Source organism: Pyrus communis, chromosome 9, assembly GCF_041283825.1.
Source record: "Pyrus communis isolate YQ-2024b chromosome 9, ASM4128382v1, whole genome shotgun sequence".
Lineage (NCBI taxonomy): Eukaryota > Viridiplantae > Streptophyta > Magnoliopsida > Rosales > Rosaceae > Pyrus > Pyrus communis.
The window spans coordinates 12,348,493-12,367,439 of NC_142573.1; the positions used below are offsets into that span (position 1 = coordinate 12,348,493).

At 39.7% G+C, this 18,947-nt stretch overlaps 3 protein-coding genes across 10 annotated transcripts; 2 read left to right on the forward strand and 1 right to left on the reverse strand.

Moving 5' to 3' along the window:
• The first annotated feature begins 3,116 nt into the window (after positions 1-3,116).
• LOC148694269 (uncharacterized) lies at positions 3,117-4,639 on the forward strand. The gene has a single exon (XM_088700477.1). It carries the CDS (start codon positions 3,447-3,449, stop codon positions 4,593-4,595), a length of 1,149 nt encoding a protein of 382 aa, XP_088556603.1. The 5' UTR covers positions 3,117-3,446; the 3' UTR covers positions 4,596-4,639.
• Positions 4,640-8,018: 3,379 nt separating this feature from the next.
• Positions 8,019-11,966, forward strand: LOC137740139 (uncharacterized). The gene is made up of 4 exons (XM_068479952.2): positions 8,019-8,596; positions 9,092-9,241; positions 10,904-11,218; positions 11,319-11,966. Exons 1-4 carry the CDS (start codon positions 8,171-8,173, stop codon positions 11,742-11,744), a joined length of 1,317 nt encoding a protein of 438 aa, XP_068336053.2. The 5' UTR covers positions 8,019-8,170; the 3' UTR covers positions 11,745-11,966.
• A 2,131-nt stretch (positions 11,967-14,097) lies between these two features.
• On the reverse strand, positions 14,098-18,101 carry LOC137740005 (protein phosphatase 2C 16). Of its 8 annotated transcripts, none has more exons than XR_015966563.1 (6): positions 17,585-17,725; positions 17,320-17,480; positions 16,030-17,217; positions 15,331-15,690; positions 14,777-15,215; positions 14,098-14,615 (listed from the first exon to the last, which is right to left on the reverse strand). XR_015966563.1 is itself a non-coding variant. In XM_088700017.1 (6 exons), the coding sequence occupies exons 3-6, from the start codon at positions 16,861-16,863 to the stop codon at positions 14,281-14,283; spliced, it is 1,635 nt and encodes a 544-aa protein (XP_088556143.1). In that variant the 5' UTR covers positions 16,864-17,217; positions 17,320-17,480; positions 17,585-17,782; the 3' UTR covers positions 14,098-14,280. The 8 variants fall into 8 exon arrangements, 4 of the variants coding, with proteins under 4 accessions (XP_088556143.1, XP_088556146.1, XP_088556144.1 ...); XM_088700017.1 differs by having other exon boundaries at positions 15,110-15,215; positions 17,585-17,782; XM_088700020.1 differs by having other exon boundaries at positions 15,110-15,215; positions 17,320-17,425; positions 17,585-17,764.
• Between the last annotated feature and the right edge of the window lie 846 nt (positions 18,102-18,947).

Consider the following 18,947-nt stretch of genomic DNA (forward strand, 5'->3'; position numbering starts at 1 on the left):
ACTAACCAGATCCCACCCATCTTGTCTTCTCTGAGCCAATCACCACCGCCACTCTCCCTTCGACCTCCCCTGCTGCTTCTCCGGCTTTGCTAACCACCTTCAGCTGTCACTCACCCACCTCACCCGCACCACGCCATCGCTCTACTCCCTCCCTCCCTCCTTCCTCATATCGTTTGACGATCTGAAACCGTCGTCGTCCCAACTATCCTACCCCCCATTATTCCCAGAACCACCTCCCTTGCCGTTTCCATCGCCGCCGCCTTGGGCCAAATGCGGCTTCTTTTTCCCAAACCCTAGGGCCTCCTTCACGACGGGTGGGTCCCTCCTTAGGAACGCCATAGCTGGCGAGGAAGGCGTTGAGCTGCTCATTGCCGGAGCACTCTAAGCACATGAAGACGCCGTACGAAACGGAAGCCCACTAAGGGTTCTTTTGGGAGCAATCCACGCAGGTCTTGTTCCCTGACTGCAATTGCAGGTCCTGGAGCCGTTGAGATGCTGCCATTTTTTCCTCTAAGTCTGATCCGAGTCCGATCTGAATCGGATTGTACGAAAATCCGGATCAAAATTTGTCAAATTTAAAATCGAAAAAAAAATAAATAAATAATTGGGGAATGAATTGAGGTTGGGAGGTGGGAGGAATGAATTGTGCAGGCGGTAACGCACTATTGGGACCCGGATGTGCTGGCGGAGGTGAGCTGCAGGTTGGGGGAGGCGATGGTGGGGTTGAATTTGAAGGATGAGAAGGTGGAGAGGTTTGTGAATCAGTCTGAGTGATGGAGTTAAGGGACTGTTTGGGTGGATTGGTGGGTTTAAGGGACTATTTGGATGGGTTGTAGGCGTGGAAATGGAGGAAGAACGGGCGGCAATGGGGTGGTGAAGGATGGGAGCGGGGAAGAAGGGGTGGGTGGGATCTGGGTTTGGGTTTGGGGAAGACGGAAGGGGGAAGAATGGGTGAGGGGATAAGGGGTGGGTACCCTATGCAAAAAAAAAAAAAAAAAAAAAATCATTTTTTTATTTTTTAATATTTTATTAATTTTTTAATAGAGAATGAATTCCGTCTCAAACCACGTCACTATTAACAGAAAAATTGACAGAATGTATGAAATTGTAAAAAATTCGTAGATGAGGTATGACATTGAAATTTTTTAAAGATAAGGTATGAAGCTGTGATTGATTCAATAGTTAAGTTAGTTTTATGTAATTTACCCAAGAATATTTATACAAGCTATTATTGTCTAAAAATCTTTGTGAGGATCCTAGAGATCTTTAAATCATGTCCGTTTATCATATATCGTGTGCCAGTTTTTGTTAAGTACTATTTATATTTAATTTTAAATAAAAGTATTTAAAATAATTTCTGACTATACAATGTACGATGAACGAACACGATTTGAAGATTTCCGGAATCTTCACAAAGAAGATTCGGAGAGTATCCTCATTCATTGTCTAAAGCTTTCTATGTATATTTTATCTCGTACAGTTTTATAAAGAATAAGTGCAAGATGATAGTTTTGTGTATGTTTGCTTTTGCTAAATTGGATGAGTCATCAATGCAGGTTGCGCCTCTGATAATCTCTTACCTTGTTGTTCAAGACGTGTTAATAATAAAAATACTATTATATTTTCTTTTGCACCACAATATTAAGTAAACATGTCAGTTAACTCCAAACTCCTTTTCTCCCCCATAAGCCAACTAAATGAACCATTATATTACTATGAAATGATATGATGTAAACAATAATTTATCCTTATATAATGACGTGTCATTTTTTCACCGTAGTTATAATTAAAAATGTTCATTTTTTTTTATCATCATTGTCTAAAAGTCAACTCTAAAAATTTGAATAAATTGCATATTTTCCCTCAAGTTTTGGTACATTTACAACATCATGCAACATCTTTAAACATTTCAATACCATATATTTAGTTATTATTTCATTTCAATGTCATACAACTGTTAGAAAATTTGTTAAGTTAGCCGTTAAGTGATAACATGGTAACAATGGTTCCACATTTGTGTTGACGTGTTTGCTAACTTTTGCCATAAATCTGTCTCAAATTCTATTAGATTCTTCGTTATCTACCTATTTGAACGTCACGAGCCCCACAATGAGAGAGAGAGAGGTGCAATGACGATGGGGAAGGGGGTGCCTGCGGGCCTGTAGGTGATGAAGATATAGTTTTAGATTTTTTTTATTTACGTAGTATTTCAATCTGCAAGCCAGACAATTAAACAAATTTCGGAATTCGTTGAAATTTTTGCAGGTGGGTGAGAACTTCAAACAGATGATATCTCAAATATAGCAATAACCCGTCAATGCACCAACCGGCCATCTGAAAATCAGATCTGACAAACCACCGCACTCCGCCATGGTGAACAAGGGTAGGTGTGAGATTTGACTAAAGTCGTGGCTCGCTCTCCTTTTTCTCTTAACGGATTTGTCCATTCTTTCATCCTATTTACCATTTGAGGGAGAAGACAAGTCTATTGAGAGAAGGAGGAGGGTGAGCTGCGAGTTTGGTGAAATCTCATACTTGCCATGGCGAATTGCGGTGGTTTGTCAGATCTGATTTTCAAATGGCCGGTTGGTACAACGATGGGTTACTGCTAGATCTGACATTGCATCTGTGTGAAGGAGTCCAACTATTAAGCGAGATATTTTTGGTTTGTAATTTTGTTTAAGGAGCATTTTTGTTCATTATCTTAAACTTTGGTGTATGCTCATCATACATCAAAATCCAATAAGCTATCACGTGTCATTTCAGTTAATTTTAGTTAATTTTTATTCAAAATTGAAAAAAGTAATATTTAATGTAAAAATTAACTAGAGTTAAGTAAAATAACACATAACAAATAATTAGGTGCATTGTAAGCATACACCATAGTTATAATGGTGAGCAAAAATGCTGTGTATAATTTAAGTAGATGGTTTTTCTAACATCATATGTTAATATATTGGCTTTTCTAATATCATATGTTAATATATGAAGTACGAATTTGTTACCTGAACTAAAGTTGAGGTAGTAACTAATTACTGAAAAAAATTACCCAAACTATTGACAGTATGGACAGTACAGTATGGACAGTGACAGTATGGACAGTACAGTATGGACAGTATGGAAGGGAATATTGCACGTGAAAAGGAATGTTGTATATTCCTTGACAGCTAGACACCACATGGTTTGCTGCTTATTTTTCTCTAGTTGCTGCATCATGGACAGCAAGCACAACACCCTGTATTGCATTTGTTTATTGCATGCGTATGTGTGCATGAGTGTATGTAAAATGTGTATAAACCATGCTGCCGTTGCAGCAGTTTAATAAGAAAACAACAACAAGTTGAAACCAAAACTTCAAGATGGTATCAGAGCAGGAACCATAGGGTCCTGCCTCTGTTGTTTATCCTTCTAGCTTGTTCTTCTTCCTCTGTTCATCATTTGTTGTGATGGCAGAAGATATCTCATTTAGTTCTGAGGTTACAAGTTCCTCAACCCTAACACCAGCCAACATGATACACGGGGAGAGCAACCCACGACTGTGCTCCGTGTTGTTGAATGAGTTCAACTACTTGCCATGGTCACGAGCTATATCTCTTGCTCTAGGAGGAAGATCGAAACTAGGGTACGTAAATGGAACCATCAAGCCTCCAGATTCTTCCTCAGCTACCTTTGATGCATGGCACTCAAATGACCAGCTTGTTATGTCCTGGATACTTAACTCGATGGAGCCCAAGTTGTCCGAGATCTTCAGCTACTCAGATTCTTCACACATCTTATGGGAATCGATCAAGGAAATGTACGGCAGTCAACACAATGCTGCCCGTGTGTTTGAACTGAAGAAAAGCCTCGCTGGACTTAAGCAAGGTAATCAAACTTTCATTCAGCATCTTGGAAGCATGAAATCTATGTGGAATGAACTTGATCTATACCGTCCACACACCACTGAATCCGTTGCACTCTTGAAAAGGGCTGATGAAGATAAAGTGTTCCAACTATTGGCAAGCTTGGGAGTTGAGTATGAAGACTTGCGTAGCCACTTACTAATGACTCCTGAGCTACCATCGTTCGTCAACGTGTGTCATGCAGTCCAAAGAGAGGAAACTCGAAGGAAAGTAATGCATGTTGAGCCCCGGTCTAGCCCAGAAGCTAGGGCTTTCACCAGTAACCACAACTTCACTAGTGAAAGGCTTTTTAATGGAAAGAAAGCTGACTGGAAATGCACATACTGCAACACCAAGGGGCACGTACGGGAAAAATGCTGGATTTTACACCCTGAGTTAAAACCTAAGTTTAACAAGGAAGGAAAAATGATCAGGGATGGGAAAGGGTTTGCGCCTAAAGCCTTCCAATCTTTGAGCTGTCCATCTAAAGAGATGTCAAACTTCACCTCAAGCCCTATCTCCCTGATCAATGAGTTTGCCGCCTTTCTTCAAAAGAAGAGTGATATCGCTGAGGGTAACAATGTCACCACGGAAAATTCCACAGAAATGCTTGGAAAATTTGCTGGTTTTTTTGGCAAATTCAAACACCACTACATTCGGCAATATCCCAGGTATCATTTGTGCACTTTCCACGGCTCTCAATCTCACACATGATTTTTGGATTGTAGACTCAGGTGCCACTGACCATATAACCAACAACCAAGCTTGTCTACATGAGTTTCAAAAATTACTTAATCCTACTCATGTGTCTGTAGCGAATGGGAAAGGGGAACCAGTCCTAGGAAAAGGAAAAATTAAATTGATGGGGAGTGATGTAGAGTCTACGGCACTATATGTACCCTCATTTCCATTTCAGCTTCTGTCTATAGGAAACATCACACATACTTTGAACTGTCTTGCTATTTTTTCTCCTCACACAGTTGTGTTTCAGGATCGAGTCACTCAGAAGAAGATTGGTGAGGGTTTTTTCTTAAATGGTCTGTACTACATCTCAAAGGAGTTCAATCAAATTAAGGAACCCATTGCCACCCTAAGCCATGTCCAGAAGCATCAACTTTGGCACCAACGCCTCGCTCATCCCTCCGAACCAGTAATGTCTAAATTATTTCCAAATTATTGTACCAACACACATGAGTGTGAGATCTGTCAAATGTCAAAAGCCACTAGGCTACCTTTTGTACCCTCTAAATCTAGAACCAGTAAACTCTTTGAAGTTGTACACTCAGATATTTGGGGACCTTCCCGTGTTGAGTCATTTGATGGGTACAAGTATTTTGTTACATTCATAGATGACTATTCTAGGGTTACCTGGTTATATCTCTTAAAGTCTAAAAGTGAATTTTTTACAGCTTTTCAAGACTTTCATAAGCTAATAACCAACCAATTCTCCTCAAAAATATATACCTTACGGTCAGATAATGGCACCGAGTATACCTCCAATAATCTGTCAAACTACTTGAGCAGTCATGGTATCTTGCATCAAACTAGTTGTGTGGGTACACCACAACAAAATGGTGTTGCCGAATGCAAGAATAGGGATTTATTGGAGAAAACTAGGTCTCTTATGTTTCAGATGCAAGTTCCCAAGAGATTCTGGTCCCAAGCACTCCTCACTGCAGCCTATATCATTAACAGACTTCCCACTCGTGTCCTGAATTCCAAATCACCTTTTGAAGTTATGAAGGGAAGAACTGTTGATTTAACTCATTTCAGGATTTTTGGATGCACTTGTTATGTTCACGTTCAAGCAAATCATCGTGATAAACTCGAACCTCGAGCTATCAAGTGTGTGTTTATGGGGTACTCGAGTTCTCAAAAGGGATACAAATGTTATAACCCACACACTGGGAAGCTGGTTGTCTCTAGGGATGTACGGTTTGATGAACTCGTTCCTTTCTTCAACAATCACTCCCCGAATAGTTCTCAGGGGGAGAGTCTAATGGATATTTTTCCACTACCAACTCTTGCTGAAATCCATACAGACACCCCCCATACCACCCTATAAGTGATTCCCCAGTTGATGAGATGGTCAGTGAAGATATACCTCGTGCCCCAGCACCAGTTGTTGCCACACAACCAATTGTAGCAGCACCAAAAAGGAACCCAACTCGCGATCGCAATCCTGCTCTACGGCTACAAGAGTACATCACTTACAGTGCAAGGCATCCCATTTCTGAAGCTCTTACTTATCACAAACTGTCAGCATCTCATGCATCCTTCCTAAGTCAGGTGACAAATAATGTTGAGCCTAAAAACTTTCAAGAAGCAGTATGTATACCCGTGTGGAGAGAAGCCATGCATAATGAGCTCAAAGCACTGAACGAAAATCAAACCTGGAGTGTGGTAGACCTTCCCAAAGGGAAGAAAGCCGTAGGGAGTAGATGGATTTACAAGACCAAATTCAATTCCAATGGTACCATTGAAAGACACAAGGCACGATTGGTTGCACGGGGGTTCACTCAAACCTACGGTATTGATTACAAGGAGACTTTTGCTCCCGTCGCCAAAATGAACACAGTAAGGGTGTTGTTATCAGTAGCAGTCAACCACGACTGGCCCTTGTTTCAAATGGATGTTAAAAACGCATTTCTTCACAGTGAGCTTCAAGAAGAGGTGTACATGAAGCTACCTCCAGGACACCCTCAAGAACAAGAACCTACCAAAGTCTGCAAGCTTCATAAAGCTATATATGGACTTAAACAGTCTCCTCGAGTTTGGTACGCCAAACTGAGCTCCGTTCTTGAAGTGGCAGGGTTCAAAAGGAGTCATGCTGACTCCTCTCTCTTTGTTCGAAGTGGTGTCCAAAGGAAGCTCATAGTTCTTATATATGTTGACGACCTTATCATCACGGGGGACAACATGGATGAACTCGAGGCTCTTAAAAGGTCGCTTCACCAACAGTTTGCCATTAAAGACTTGGGAACCTTGAAATATTTTCTGGGAATTGAGATGGCTACCTCTTCCAAGGGTTTATTCTTGAATCAAAGGAGGTATGTTCTTGACCTTCTTAAAGAAGCACATATGGTCAACTGCAAACCTGCTCGCACCCCACTTGCTAGCAAACTTCAATTGGATGCTCCAGGTAAACCCCTATCAAATCCTAATGTGTATCAACGCATGGTTGGGAAACTCATTTACCTCACTATCACAAGGCCTGATATTGCTTACTCCGTTAGCCTTATCAGTCAGTTTATGCATTCTCCTACATTGGTTCATTGGGAAAATGTCAAGAGAATACTCCGATATCTCAAGGGTTCGATCGGTAGAGGCATACTCATGCAGAAAAATGAGTCTAATAACATTCTGGCCTATACCGATGCTGACTGGGCTGGTAATTCCCTTGATCGAAAATCCACCACAGGTTTTTGTACCTTTGTAGGTGGAAACCTTGTCACCTGGAAAAGTAAAAAACAAACAGTGGTTGCATGGTCCAGTGCTGAAGCTGAATATCGGGCCATGGCAGCAACAGCTTCTGAACTCATCTGGTTGAAGAGTCTCCTTCTTGATCTTGGCTTCACCAGCAAGGAACCCATGTCCTTATTCTGTGACAACCAGGCTGCAATGCATATTGCATCCAATCCTGTCTTCCATGAACGGACTAAACACATTGAAGTTGACTGCCACTTCATCCGCACTCAAGTTCAATCCAAAGTCATCGAAACTGTGTACACTAGAAGTCATGATCAACTTGCGGACCTTTTCACGAAAGCTCTCGATTTTACACAGTTCAACGGTTATTGTTCAAGCTTGGATCAATCAACCCCCTTGATCCAGCTTGAGGGGGAGTATTGACAGTATGGACAGTGACAGTATGGACAGTACAGTATGGACAGTATGGAAGGGAATATTGCACTTGAAAAGAAATGTTGTATATTCCTTGACAGCTAGACACCACATGGTTTGCTGCTTATTTTTCTCTAGTTGCTGCATCATGGACAGCAAGCACAACACCCTGTATTGCATTTGTTTATTGCATGCGTATGTGTGCATGCGTGTATGTAAAATGTGTATAAACCATGCTGCCGTTGCAGCAGTTTAATAAGAAAACAACAACAAGTTGAAACCAAAACTTCAAGACAAACCCTCTCTTATAAACCCGTAAAACTGTCCAAACCACGACTTGCCCTCCCCCCAACTCTTCCGTCTCAGAACAGTGTCCAAGTCTGCAATTAACCTCAGCCACCCAGCAGCCACCTCCAAAGCTAACGGAGCTCCCCCTCTCTGAACCGATGGAATCCGACGCAGAAGACACCAAGTCTCAATTGACCCAAAACCAAGACCCATCGACACCAAAGCACAAACACAAGAAGAGGAAGACGAAGAAAACCGCCGTCCCAACCATTCCAACATTCCAAGCCGCCGTCCAAGTTTTCCCGGAACACCCAGAAAAAACCCCACCTATAGTGGCCCATTTCTCATCTGGGTTCGACCCCACCAAGAACCCAGACCCTAATTCGATCAAAATCGGACTCTTTCGGAACGCCAACCGAACCAAACGAGTGGAGCTTGTGGTGCACCCGGATGGGACCAATGTCGATTTTGTTGGAACTAGCTATACTGGTGCGGCCACCAGTGACCAGTACTGCAATTATGCACTTGGTGTTCTAGATAAGGCCACCCGGACTTTGAAGATTACGCCCCTTGTTTCTAACAAGGTAATTGCTTTGGGACTGTTCGTTTTTGTGGGGTTTATTTCCGGCAGCTAGTCAATTTTAATAGTTTGTTTCGTCATTGTTTTCGTTTCATTTGTTTGATTTGGGTGATGTATTGGTGTAATGATGTATTGCTTTAAAAGCATTGGCACGAAGTTTACATTTGTATTGTGTTTGTTTCTCCGGTGTTGCTTTTGTTTTTGCTGTGGGTTGGATTTGGTGAAGTAAGTTGCTGACTTTATTATTGTTTTGAGTAGAACATGCATGCTTATTGGATTTTATACTGGATGCTCTTTTAAATTTAAACTGTGGTTATCAAAATTGAAAAGAGTTGATTTGAAATCTCGGGTACAGTTCATACTTGTTATATATGTTTATATGAAATCTCATATTTACGCTCTGGTCCAATGGAATAAGGTGAGCGCGTGTGCGTATGTTTATCATTGCTTCTGCTTTCCAAGGAATGCTGATAAGCTTACTTGGGATGTGAATTTTCAGATATTTAGATTAGAACCAAAAGTTAGAGGGTATAACTACTCTGATAAGGAACCTGCAAGTTCAGCAATTGGAGAACTTACTGCACAAGAGAAGGCAGAGAAGCAGATGCAGCTACATAATCTATATGGAACAAAGAAGTCTATTAGGGAGGTAAGACGCTATTCGTTATTCATTTGTTTATTTATTTTTGAGCTTATATGTAAGGCATCATCACTAACATTTTCTGCAGTCATATGTCTTGTCTGAGCGTGTCTGTTAAAATTTGAAATTTAGGCAGGTAAAAGGGAAGTGTGGGGTGTGGGGTGTGCGGTGTGTGTGTTTTTGGATGTGTGGTGGAATCCTTGAATATAGTAAGAAAACATTAGAACTTGTCCTTGAATCTTGTAAGAATACATTTGAGTTTGTGCACATGTACATAACTAACATATAAGTCGCTTAATGATTCTAATAGTTCATCAAATTCATTTCGGCTTTATTCTTCAAAAAATTTGTTTTCAAAAGTTAATGCATTATGCGGTAACCAATCTGCTTGTTTTGAAAAAACATATAGAACAACAATAAAAAAAGCCTTGTCTCACTAAGTGGGGTCGGCTGTATGGATCCTAGAATGCTACTGTACTCGGTTTTGTGCCAAGTCTTTAGCTCCAAGTACTCCATGACTTTTCTTAAAATCTCTTTCCAAATCTTCCTAGGTATTCTTCTATTCCTTTCCTTTTCCCTTGAACCTCTATCTTACAATTGCTTTTTCTAATCGGTGCATCTGTAGATCTTCGTTTCATATTTCCAAACCACCTTAACCGATTATCATCTTATCTTCAATTGTGGCCACTCATACTTTACCTCAGGTCCTCGTTCTTAATCCTGTTCTTTCTTGTGTGCTCACTCATCTAGCGAAGCATTCTCATCTCTGCTACATTTATTTTTTGCATGTATTGATACCTGATAGCCCAACATTCCGTGCTGTAAGGCATTGATGGCCTATTGCCTTCCTATAATGTTTTCCCATGAGATTTAGTGGCATACGACGGTCGCACAACACACCCAATACACTCTTCCACTTCATCCATACAACTTATATTCTATGGTTGAGATCTTCAAATCTATAAAAATCATGTGAACATCCTTTTCCATATCTCTATATCATTCCATCGTTGCCTCCGTAGTCGAGCGCCCTGGCATGAACGAAGACCCATTTCTCTTGCCTGAGTTTCTGCTCAATTACTCTCTCCCAAAGCTTCATTGTATGACTCGTTAACTCAATACCCCTATGAATCAATTAACATGAAATATTTAAATAACTACTGTTTGAGAAAACATATGAAATATTAGAATAACTACGGCTTTTGCTGCATATGTATGAGCAATGTTTTTATATGTGTTAAGTTCCCACATTACTGAGTGTTTTCACTGCCTTGTGATTTTTTTATATTTCAATAAGGGATAGCTTCCTTGCGATGTTAAAGGCCACTAGCCAGTATTGAGGTTTATACATAAAAGATCAAGGGTTGAAGAGGAATGAAAAAGAATTCTATATAACGACTAGAAACAACCATTGGGTAGCTATAATGTTGGCGAGGGTGTGCCTCTCTCATTCATTTAATTCATTCCTTTTATCAAAAGTAGAAAATGTTGATGCTTAAGTTCAGCAAAGCATGGTAGAGGTAGTAGCTTGGGCTATGTATGGCTCGAGATACTTGCAAGTTGCAAGTTGCAACTGAGAGTGTCTGGGAATTTCCAACACTATTATCAAGTTGAATATAATATCTTTTTCAAAAGCATAGCATGTTAATTGAATTTTCTATGATATTGCAGAGTAAGAAAATGCAGTCCTTGAAGCAAGCAGACGGTCCTGATTCTCTAAAGGATTTGGATGCCAAAATGAAACAGATTGTGGTAAACAAGGAGGCTCTTGAAAGCGCTGAAACCCAAAGCTCTCGCCATATCCCACCATTTAATGAATCTGCCACCACTCCACAGGAGGCTTATCCACTAGACAAGATCATCATCACAGGAGAGTGGGATGATGTCCAAGATATTTATAATAAACTGCAAGGTGGAAATGATGTTAAATGGGATGCTTACCCAAATTTTGTGCTCAATAGAATCCAGAAATTGAAGGATATTCGGGTAAGAATGCAAAAATTATGTTGTTCCTTCTTTTCTCACTTCATTTCATGGTGAGAAAACGGAATAATAATCTTCATTGACGCGTTTTCTATGCTTGTAGGTTGAGGAGGAGAAGTTTAAGCTTGCTTGCATATGCACATACATTACACATCTTATAAAGTTCAAAGATCAGTATACCATGGATGGTGTTTCCTCCGCGAAGGGCCACAGAATCCCAAGCAATCTACGCAACAAATTCCTTAACATGTTTGATCCGGCGGCAGGTTCAAGAAGGCAAACCCTATCAAGAGAGAAGACGAATCTCCTCATTAGTTATGTCTTGGTGCTCACTCTTCATGTGGACGAGTTCCAGACAGAGTTGACAGATATAGCAAAGGATCTGAGAATGGGTGAAGCAAATGTGAAGGACCATTACGAGAACTTGGGTTGCAAGTTAACTAAAAAAAAGGGAAAACCAGTCGCGACCCTTCCTGTCCCTCTAAAATTTCCACAAGAGCAGCGGAGGCGGAAGAAGGGCAAGAGATGATTTTCTTCGTTGTATCTGTGTTCTTTCGTTTCTACTGCACACTTTGATTTCACTGTGCTTGTCTGGCAGCAATTTTACAAAGTTTGGCCTTTTGTTTTTATGGCAAGACATTAATTATTGAATCCTATTGCAGTGTGCTCCTTTAGGCGTGATAGTTAAATGGAGCAATGGTCTTGAACTAAATCTCAAATTATCAGAGTATTATCCAGAATTTTATTACAACGTGGAGCAATGGTTTTTTTGTTTCCATCCATTATCATGTGCATCAATGGTCTTTTTGGTTGTGTCCATTTCTTGTCACTTTGAACCCTTTATTTTGTATCCAATTTCTGACGGTTGTACTCAAAAGGAAAAGACCATTACTCATGAGTAATGGTCTTGAACTAAAATCTCAAATTATTTGTGAGTATTATCCTGAATGTATTAGAATGTGCAGCATGGTTTTTTAGGTTTCCATCCAAAGTACAATAATGGTCTTTTTGGTTTCCGTCCATTTCTTGTCACTTTAAACCCTTTATTTTGTATCCAATTTGTGACGGTTGTACTCAAAGGGAACTCCATGTTGTGACAAATTCATAAACTAATAATAGTGGTATTTTTTATTTTTTATTTTTACTTGTAAGTGAGATGTCTTAGGTTCGATTTTTGGCAAAGGTGAATTTGAACCACATTATTGCTAGCTCATTGTGAGGCTTAGCTCACTCTCTCACCTCTTTATTGGAGATAATATCATTTGTTAAAAAAAAAAAAAAAATTCAGAAACTATTAAACTTTTATTTCAAAGACCAGAGCTCCAATGACCAAATTCTAGGGACTAATGCATATTGTCTTTGATGTAACCAGGAGTCAAATGATTGGATTGGCATAGACTAGTAAGACAACTCACTTCATTGTGGATTCATAACTCATTCAGGTCAGTCCTGTCTGTCTCACTCAAGTCCATTTTAATTGATCACCGCTTATCTCAGGCAGCCCACCAAATGGAGCCTAAGTGACGAGGGAGAGTTAATAATTTAAAATTAAGATAGGTCCATGGAGGCAATCTATCTCTTACGAAGATCGATGGAAATATATAGAGATACGAAAAAAGGATTTGCACATGGTCTTTATAGATTTGGAAAAAGCGTATGATAGGGTCCCAAGAGACATTCATTGAATGATTTTAGAAAAGAGAAGAGTACGAGTAGCATATATTTAAGCTTAAAGGATATGTATGATGGAGTAAGAACTGCCATAAGAACGCATGAAGGACAAGCCGAAAGCTTCCCCATAATTGTAGGGTTACATCAAGGCTCATCTTTAAGTCCTTACCTTTTTGCATTGGTAATGGATGAGTTAACGAGACATATTTAAAATGATATTCTTTGGTGTATGCTTTTCACAGACGATATAGTGTTGATATATGAAACTCAGGAAGGAGTAAATGCGAAACTTAACCTTTGGAGAGAAGTGTTGGAATCTAAAGGTCTTCGCCTAAGTCGGTCAAAGACAAAGTATATGGAGTGCAAGTTCAGTGTGAACGGAGATACTCAAATGAGTTAGGGGTAATGATTGGAGATTAGGAAGTACCAAAGAGTGACCGCTTTCGTTACCTAGGATCTATCTTGCAAAAGAACAAAGAGTTGGATGGAGACCTCAATTATAGAATACAAGCTGGATAGATGAAGTGGAAGAGTGCATCAGGCGTGTTATATGACCACTGTATGCCACTAAAGCTCAAGGGAAATTTTTATGGGACAGCAATAAGGACAACAATACTTTATGGCATGAAATGTTGGGCGGTGAAGCATCAACACTTACATAAAATGGATGTAGCGAAGATGAGAATGCTTTGTTGGATGTGTGGACACACGAGAAAGGAATGAGGATATCTGAGGTAAAGCAGGAGTAGCCGAAATTGAAGAAAAGATGAGAGAAAATCGATTACAGTGGTTTAGACTTGTAAAATGAAGGCCTATTGTCACTCCAATTACAAGATACGATTACGGGACATGGTTCAGGGCCGAAAGGGGTAGAGAAAGACCTAGGAAGACTTTAAAAGAGACTCTAAGAAAAGACTTAGAGTACTTGGATCTAGCAGAAGACATGACACAGAACCCAGCGCAATGACGTTCTAGAATTCATACAACCGATCCCACGTTGTGGGAAAAGACTTTGTTGTTGTATAGATCCATAATTTGTTATATAAAAAAAATATAGGTCCAAAATTGGATTACCCTAAAAGAAAGGGCAGAGGCCACAGAACAGAGAAATCCGAAAACGTACACAAAATACAAACGAGTTACGAGTGGCTCTCCATCTAAAGCCGAAGTAACCTCATTTTCATACAATCGGTATCTAGAACTTCGGCACAAACAAGAAAAAACACATAGCATTGCATTACAGTTTCTGCAGTACATAGTAAACACAGATTTTTATGCTTGTACACACATTGAGCCGACGAGAAAACGAACGAACCACGCTCTTTAAATATTTTTCAGATAGTAAGGAGACAGCCAAAACCATCCGATGCGGGTGAATAGTTCCCCTCCAAATTTTAGGATTTGCTCTTGAACTTCCTTTGAGCTTTCAAGTCCACCACCACCACAGAGATGTTGTCCTTGCTTCCCTTCTGGAGGGCAAGGGTTGAAAGGTAGGCAGCAGCTTCCCCAGCTGCAGGATCAACTCCTGTTCCCCTTTCCGCAAGAGGTGTAGCCCCGTTCTTTCTGTGCCATAGCAGAATGCGTTTTCGAGCCACATCACAAGCTTCCTCATTCGTCATAACATCCCATAGACCATCACTAGCTAAGATAAGGCATTCGTCATCTCTAGCTCGAGGGACAACCATGACTTCTGGTTCTGGAATTATCCACGGTTTCAAATATCTATCCCCTGTAGATTGATAAGAAGAGTAAAACGATGTTAAGCTCCTTATTGAGTTTAACATATAGATGGGAAATGCTAATAAAAAACTGTAATCCATTTGTTCTGACAAGACTAGACAAGCAACTGAATGTTCATACATACTGCGAACACTCATGGTAAATCGTTACATTATTTTAAGAGTCACTTGTTTCCAAGGATGGGGGCGCAAGGAAAAAGTGGTCAAACTGCTTTGTCATGGTCTCATAGCCAAACACTCGAACTGCTCGCTAAATGCGCATTAAAAGCTCTTGAGCTAGTGGGAGGAAATGTTCATAGTTAGTCGTACGGGCAGGTTGCCCCACTGCTGCGTTCTGTTAGCAGACAACTAACACAAACCTCCTCAACAAATCTCATAACAGAAGTAATTAAAAGAGTGGAAACGTGAAAGAACTTTGTATTTTATCTTTTCGAGTGGACAAATATGAGAAAAGTCAACAGTATCAAGGTAAGTATAGACGTACCAATGGACCTTGACATTGCAAGAACTCCAAAAACACGGTGCCCATTCCACTGTATTACCTTGCCACCAGATGCCTCAATCCTTTCATATTCGTCTTCTCTGTTTGGCTGGGAACGATAATGAAAATGAAAATGTATAAAAATAATAGGAGATTGGTTTCTACAAAGAGAGAAAGTTTCAGTACTAAACATGTAATTGTGTACACCATAAACACATGCTTACTTTATGATCGACTGATAATGGTATCGCTTGTTTGCCACGACATAGAACTGCTCTTGAATCACCACAATTTGCAACTATAATATGGGATGACGAAACTAATGCAACCACAGCTGTAGACCCAACAGTTTCCGGGGCAATAGGCTCAAAACTAACTTCAGAAGCATCTGCATTGCTTTCAATGATGCCTCTGCTTACTTTTCCTCCAATCTCATCATCAACCCTTTGAAAACAATTAGTGAATGCTTTCTCCCAATGCAACTGCTGAGTTTCTTCCGTAATCCCATCACCAGAGTCATCCTTAATGACTCCAAGCTCTTCGGCCAAAGCCAAATGGAGCCGCTCACTACAAAAGTTAGCAACCTGCATGAGGAGACAGAACTCAAATCATTTTCCACCAAGGAAACAAGCCATATTCTTGTACTCTGTTGCGGATATGCAAGAAAACATTCATGAAATAATCTGAACACTGGAAAAAGATCAAACAAATAGACGTAAAGAATCATGTGGTGCCACCACAATGCTATTTAATTTAGCTTACAGTTACAGTTTGTTAATTACCAATATTTCAGCACAAAACAATGTGAAATTGTTCAATGGTACAATATAAAATCAGAATAAAATATTTCCTAAAACAGCATGTTGCATCAGAATATACCTTAACTTGAATGAATTAAATAAATATACAGAGAAGGCATGTACCTGAGAGCCGCCGTGGCCATCATAAATGCCAAAAAAGTGACTGGTTAGGTGGGTCAAACTTTGGCTCATTCCATTATACACTTGATTACCGACAAGCATTTTGATTGGAATATTGATACAACAAGGAACAGCAGCAAATGCATCTTCCATTTCTGGTCGTCTTCCACAAATTGATACAGAACCCCAGAGGGGAATACAGTTGAGCTCAAAAACACTCCGGTTGCCTGCTTTACTGACAATCTTCTCACTATTTGCGTGGATAAGTACCATAGAGGTTGATAATTCAGATTTATCTGATAACTCAGAAGCAGGGCTTACTGCTGCAACAACCCCAGAAGCCATATTCCCAACAGCCGATTCTACCAAGACAATAGCTTTTGCAACAATCTTCCCTTCACTAATTTTTCCAATCTCCACATCATCTGGCAAGCTTATCGCAGACCCCATCTCTAACTTCAGCAATTCCTCACTAACAATTCCATTAGTATCATATCTAGAGGCTAAGATTTGCACTTCCTCACTTTCTTGAACCATGACATTATTAGCAACAGAAGTGTTTCCACCATCATCGTCTCGTGATGGCACGGGAACCACACTAACTTTGCTTTCAATATCATCGGAACTTCCTTTACTGCAAGCGACTGACTCTAAAGGAACCACCTTAGAGGAATCTGAAGACAAGTTTCCCGAGTCTGTTACAAGCTTTAGCCATGTGAACTCCACATTGGCTCCAATTCCGGCACTATCACATATAGCATTACCTAAACTAAGAGTCACTGCAACTGCTGGAGACATGTCTTCCATCAATCTCCTTATCTTTGTAACATTTGACATTTACCTTCAATCAACCGGGGTAAATTTCTAGCAACGAACCAGAGGTAAGTTCTTAATTCGGTCAATATCCCCACTTCCGCAAATTATACTACTGATCCACCCACCAATTCTCTCAAATGAGCAGAATACAATGGGGTAATCAGATCTCGTGGGAAACAATGGATCTATAACCTCTACAAGTGACTAAAACTTTATGATTTAACTGGTGAATCGAGTTTCTTATATAGGGTTCTTAGCTCACCAAACTCTTCCTTCTGGCAGAAAATCAGCCACATAAAAGCAAAACCCTATCCTAACCACCAACCTTTAGATATACACATAAGCACATGAAAACCACTGCAATCTCACCTTTTTCTATAAATCCAACAAGAGAAAGCAAAAGGGTTCATGAGAAACAACCTAGGAAAAAGAAAACTAACCCTACAAGATCACATGAAAACCAGACAAAGGTGAAACCTTTTTTTACACGTAACTTGGGCATTCCTGGATCTCAGACAGCTCAGCCTTATCTAAAAATTTTGAGGTTGTCTGCTTTACATTTCTTCTTCTCCTCCTCCTCCTCCTTCTTCCAGGACACACAGGCAACCCCAAATCATCAAGAACCATCACAACAGATTCTACAGAGACATAACATTATCTGGGTTTGCTAATAATACATGATCTTAATCGGTTCCTAACCAAAATTAACAAAAAATCGAAAAAAAAAATACTGGGTTCTTACCAGCTGAAGCTGATGAGACTTCAAATAATTCAGAGAAAGATGGTCAGTGACTGAGGATTGAAGAACCGTGTTCTTTCCCTCAGCTAAATTTGTTCTTTCTCTCTGGTTCTTGGGGCATCGGAGGGCTGACTCGGAAAGGATCCAATTCCGTTGTGGAAAATGCTTTTTGCTTTTTACCAACGCACTCCAAATGGTGACACGTATAATGTTACATCAAACAGGGCGATGACGATTGCTGAGAGGTGAGGACACTGCTGACGCGATGACAACTGCCCACATTGGACTTTTCGTTCTGTACTTCGGTGAACGACACGTGTCCGTGGACATGAAAACGACAGTTTGATTAGGGGAATTCAGATCCCCTCGCGATCTTGCACTCTGAATCCAACGGATCGAAATGCCCGGACTGTTCGTACGAGGGAAGGAGATATCCGGATTCTTAATTTGTGCGAAGTGAGTCAAGGGTGACACTAGGATTTAAATGAGCGTTTCAAATTTCTTGATCTGACTTTGAATTGTAAGATTCAGAAAGGATCTTCATTCATATTATGGGGCCAATAATGTCTGTCTACCTCAATCATTCATGTTACATTTGGTCGGAAGATTTTTTCAAGCACCCGATATTCAAGTGACACTAAATATTTTGATATATAAAAAATAACATATTTTTTCGTGTCCATCTACTTAATTTTTTTATGCTTGAATTTTTTCTTCACTTGGTCGTTGTTGGTAGCTAAATAAAATTTGCTGCAAGGTTAAAGCCATCTCTAATTTTGAAATTAACTACTATTAGAAAAAAAAAAATGATAGCAACTTTGTCATTTAAACTTTGTTTTGCTATTTTTTTCAATTATTTTTTAAATTTAGAAATGTTTTTTAATGATCATTTTTTTTTGTATTTTTGTATTTACATAAAAGAAAAACAACTGATGGCAAGTCATGGTCAGTGACGGATCCATAATTTTAAACTCGGAGGGTCCCATTAATAAAGGTCAAAAAATTTATAGACAAAAACAATATTGAAAAGTTAAATATAATACATTTTATTCAAAAATCATAGCAAAACAACATTACAAGCTATAAAATCCTAATTTAAATGTCCACGACGAGATTTCATAGTCTGAAAATGTTCCATGACAGCTTTATTACCAATATATGAAAAAACATCTTTCTCCATGTAAACAACTAAGTTGTCACTCAACCATTGATCTCCCATTTTATTGTGAAGTTGACCCTTAATGATATTTATAGCAGAAAATGCCCTCTTCACTGAAGCGATTCCAACCGGTAAAACCAAAGCCAACTGAACATGCAAATATACATATGCAAATGTTTGATGCAACCCTTTCTCCACCATTTTCTT

Coding starts and splice junctions, on each gene's coding strand:
- LOC148694269 (XM_088700477.1), top strand. CDS start 3,447: ATGGCAGAAGATATCTCATTTAGTTCTGAGGTTACAAGTTCCTCAACC.
- LOC137740139 (XM_068479952.2), top strand. CDS start 8,171: ATGGAATCCGACGCAGAAGACACCAAGTCTCAATTGACCCAAAACCAA. Junction 9,242..10,903: donor CAAAGAAGTCTATTAGGGAG/GTAAGACGCTAT, acceptor ATGATATTGCAG/AGTAAGAAAATGCAGTCCTT. Junction 11,219..11,318: donor AGAAATTGAAGGATATTCGG/GTAAGAATGCAA, acceptor CTATGCTTGTAG/GTTGAGGAGGAGAAGTTTAA.
- LOC137740005 (XM_068479789.2), bottom strand. CDS start 16,863: ATGTCAAATGTTACAAAGATAAGGAGATTGATGGAAGACATGTCTCCA. Junction 15,216..15,330: donor CATTATCAGTCGATCATAAA/GTAAGCATGTGT, acceptor TATCGTTCCCAG/CCAAACAGAGAAGACGAATA. Junction 14,616..15,109: donor TGCAATGTCAAGGTCCATTG/GTACGTCTATAC, acceptor ATCAATCTACAG/GGGATAGATATTTGAAACCG.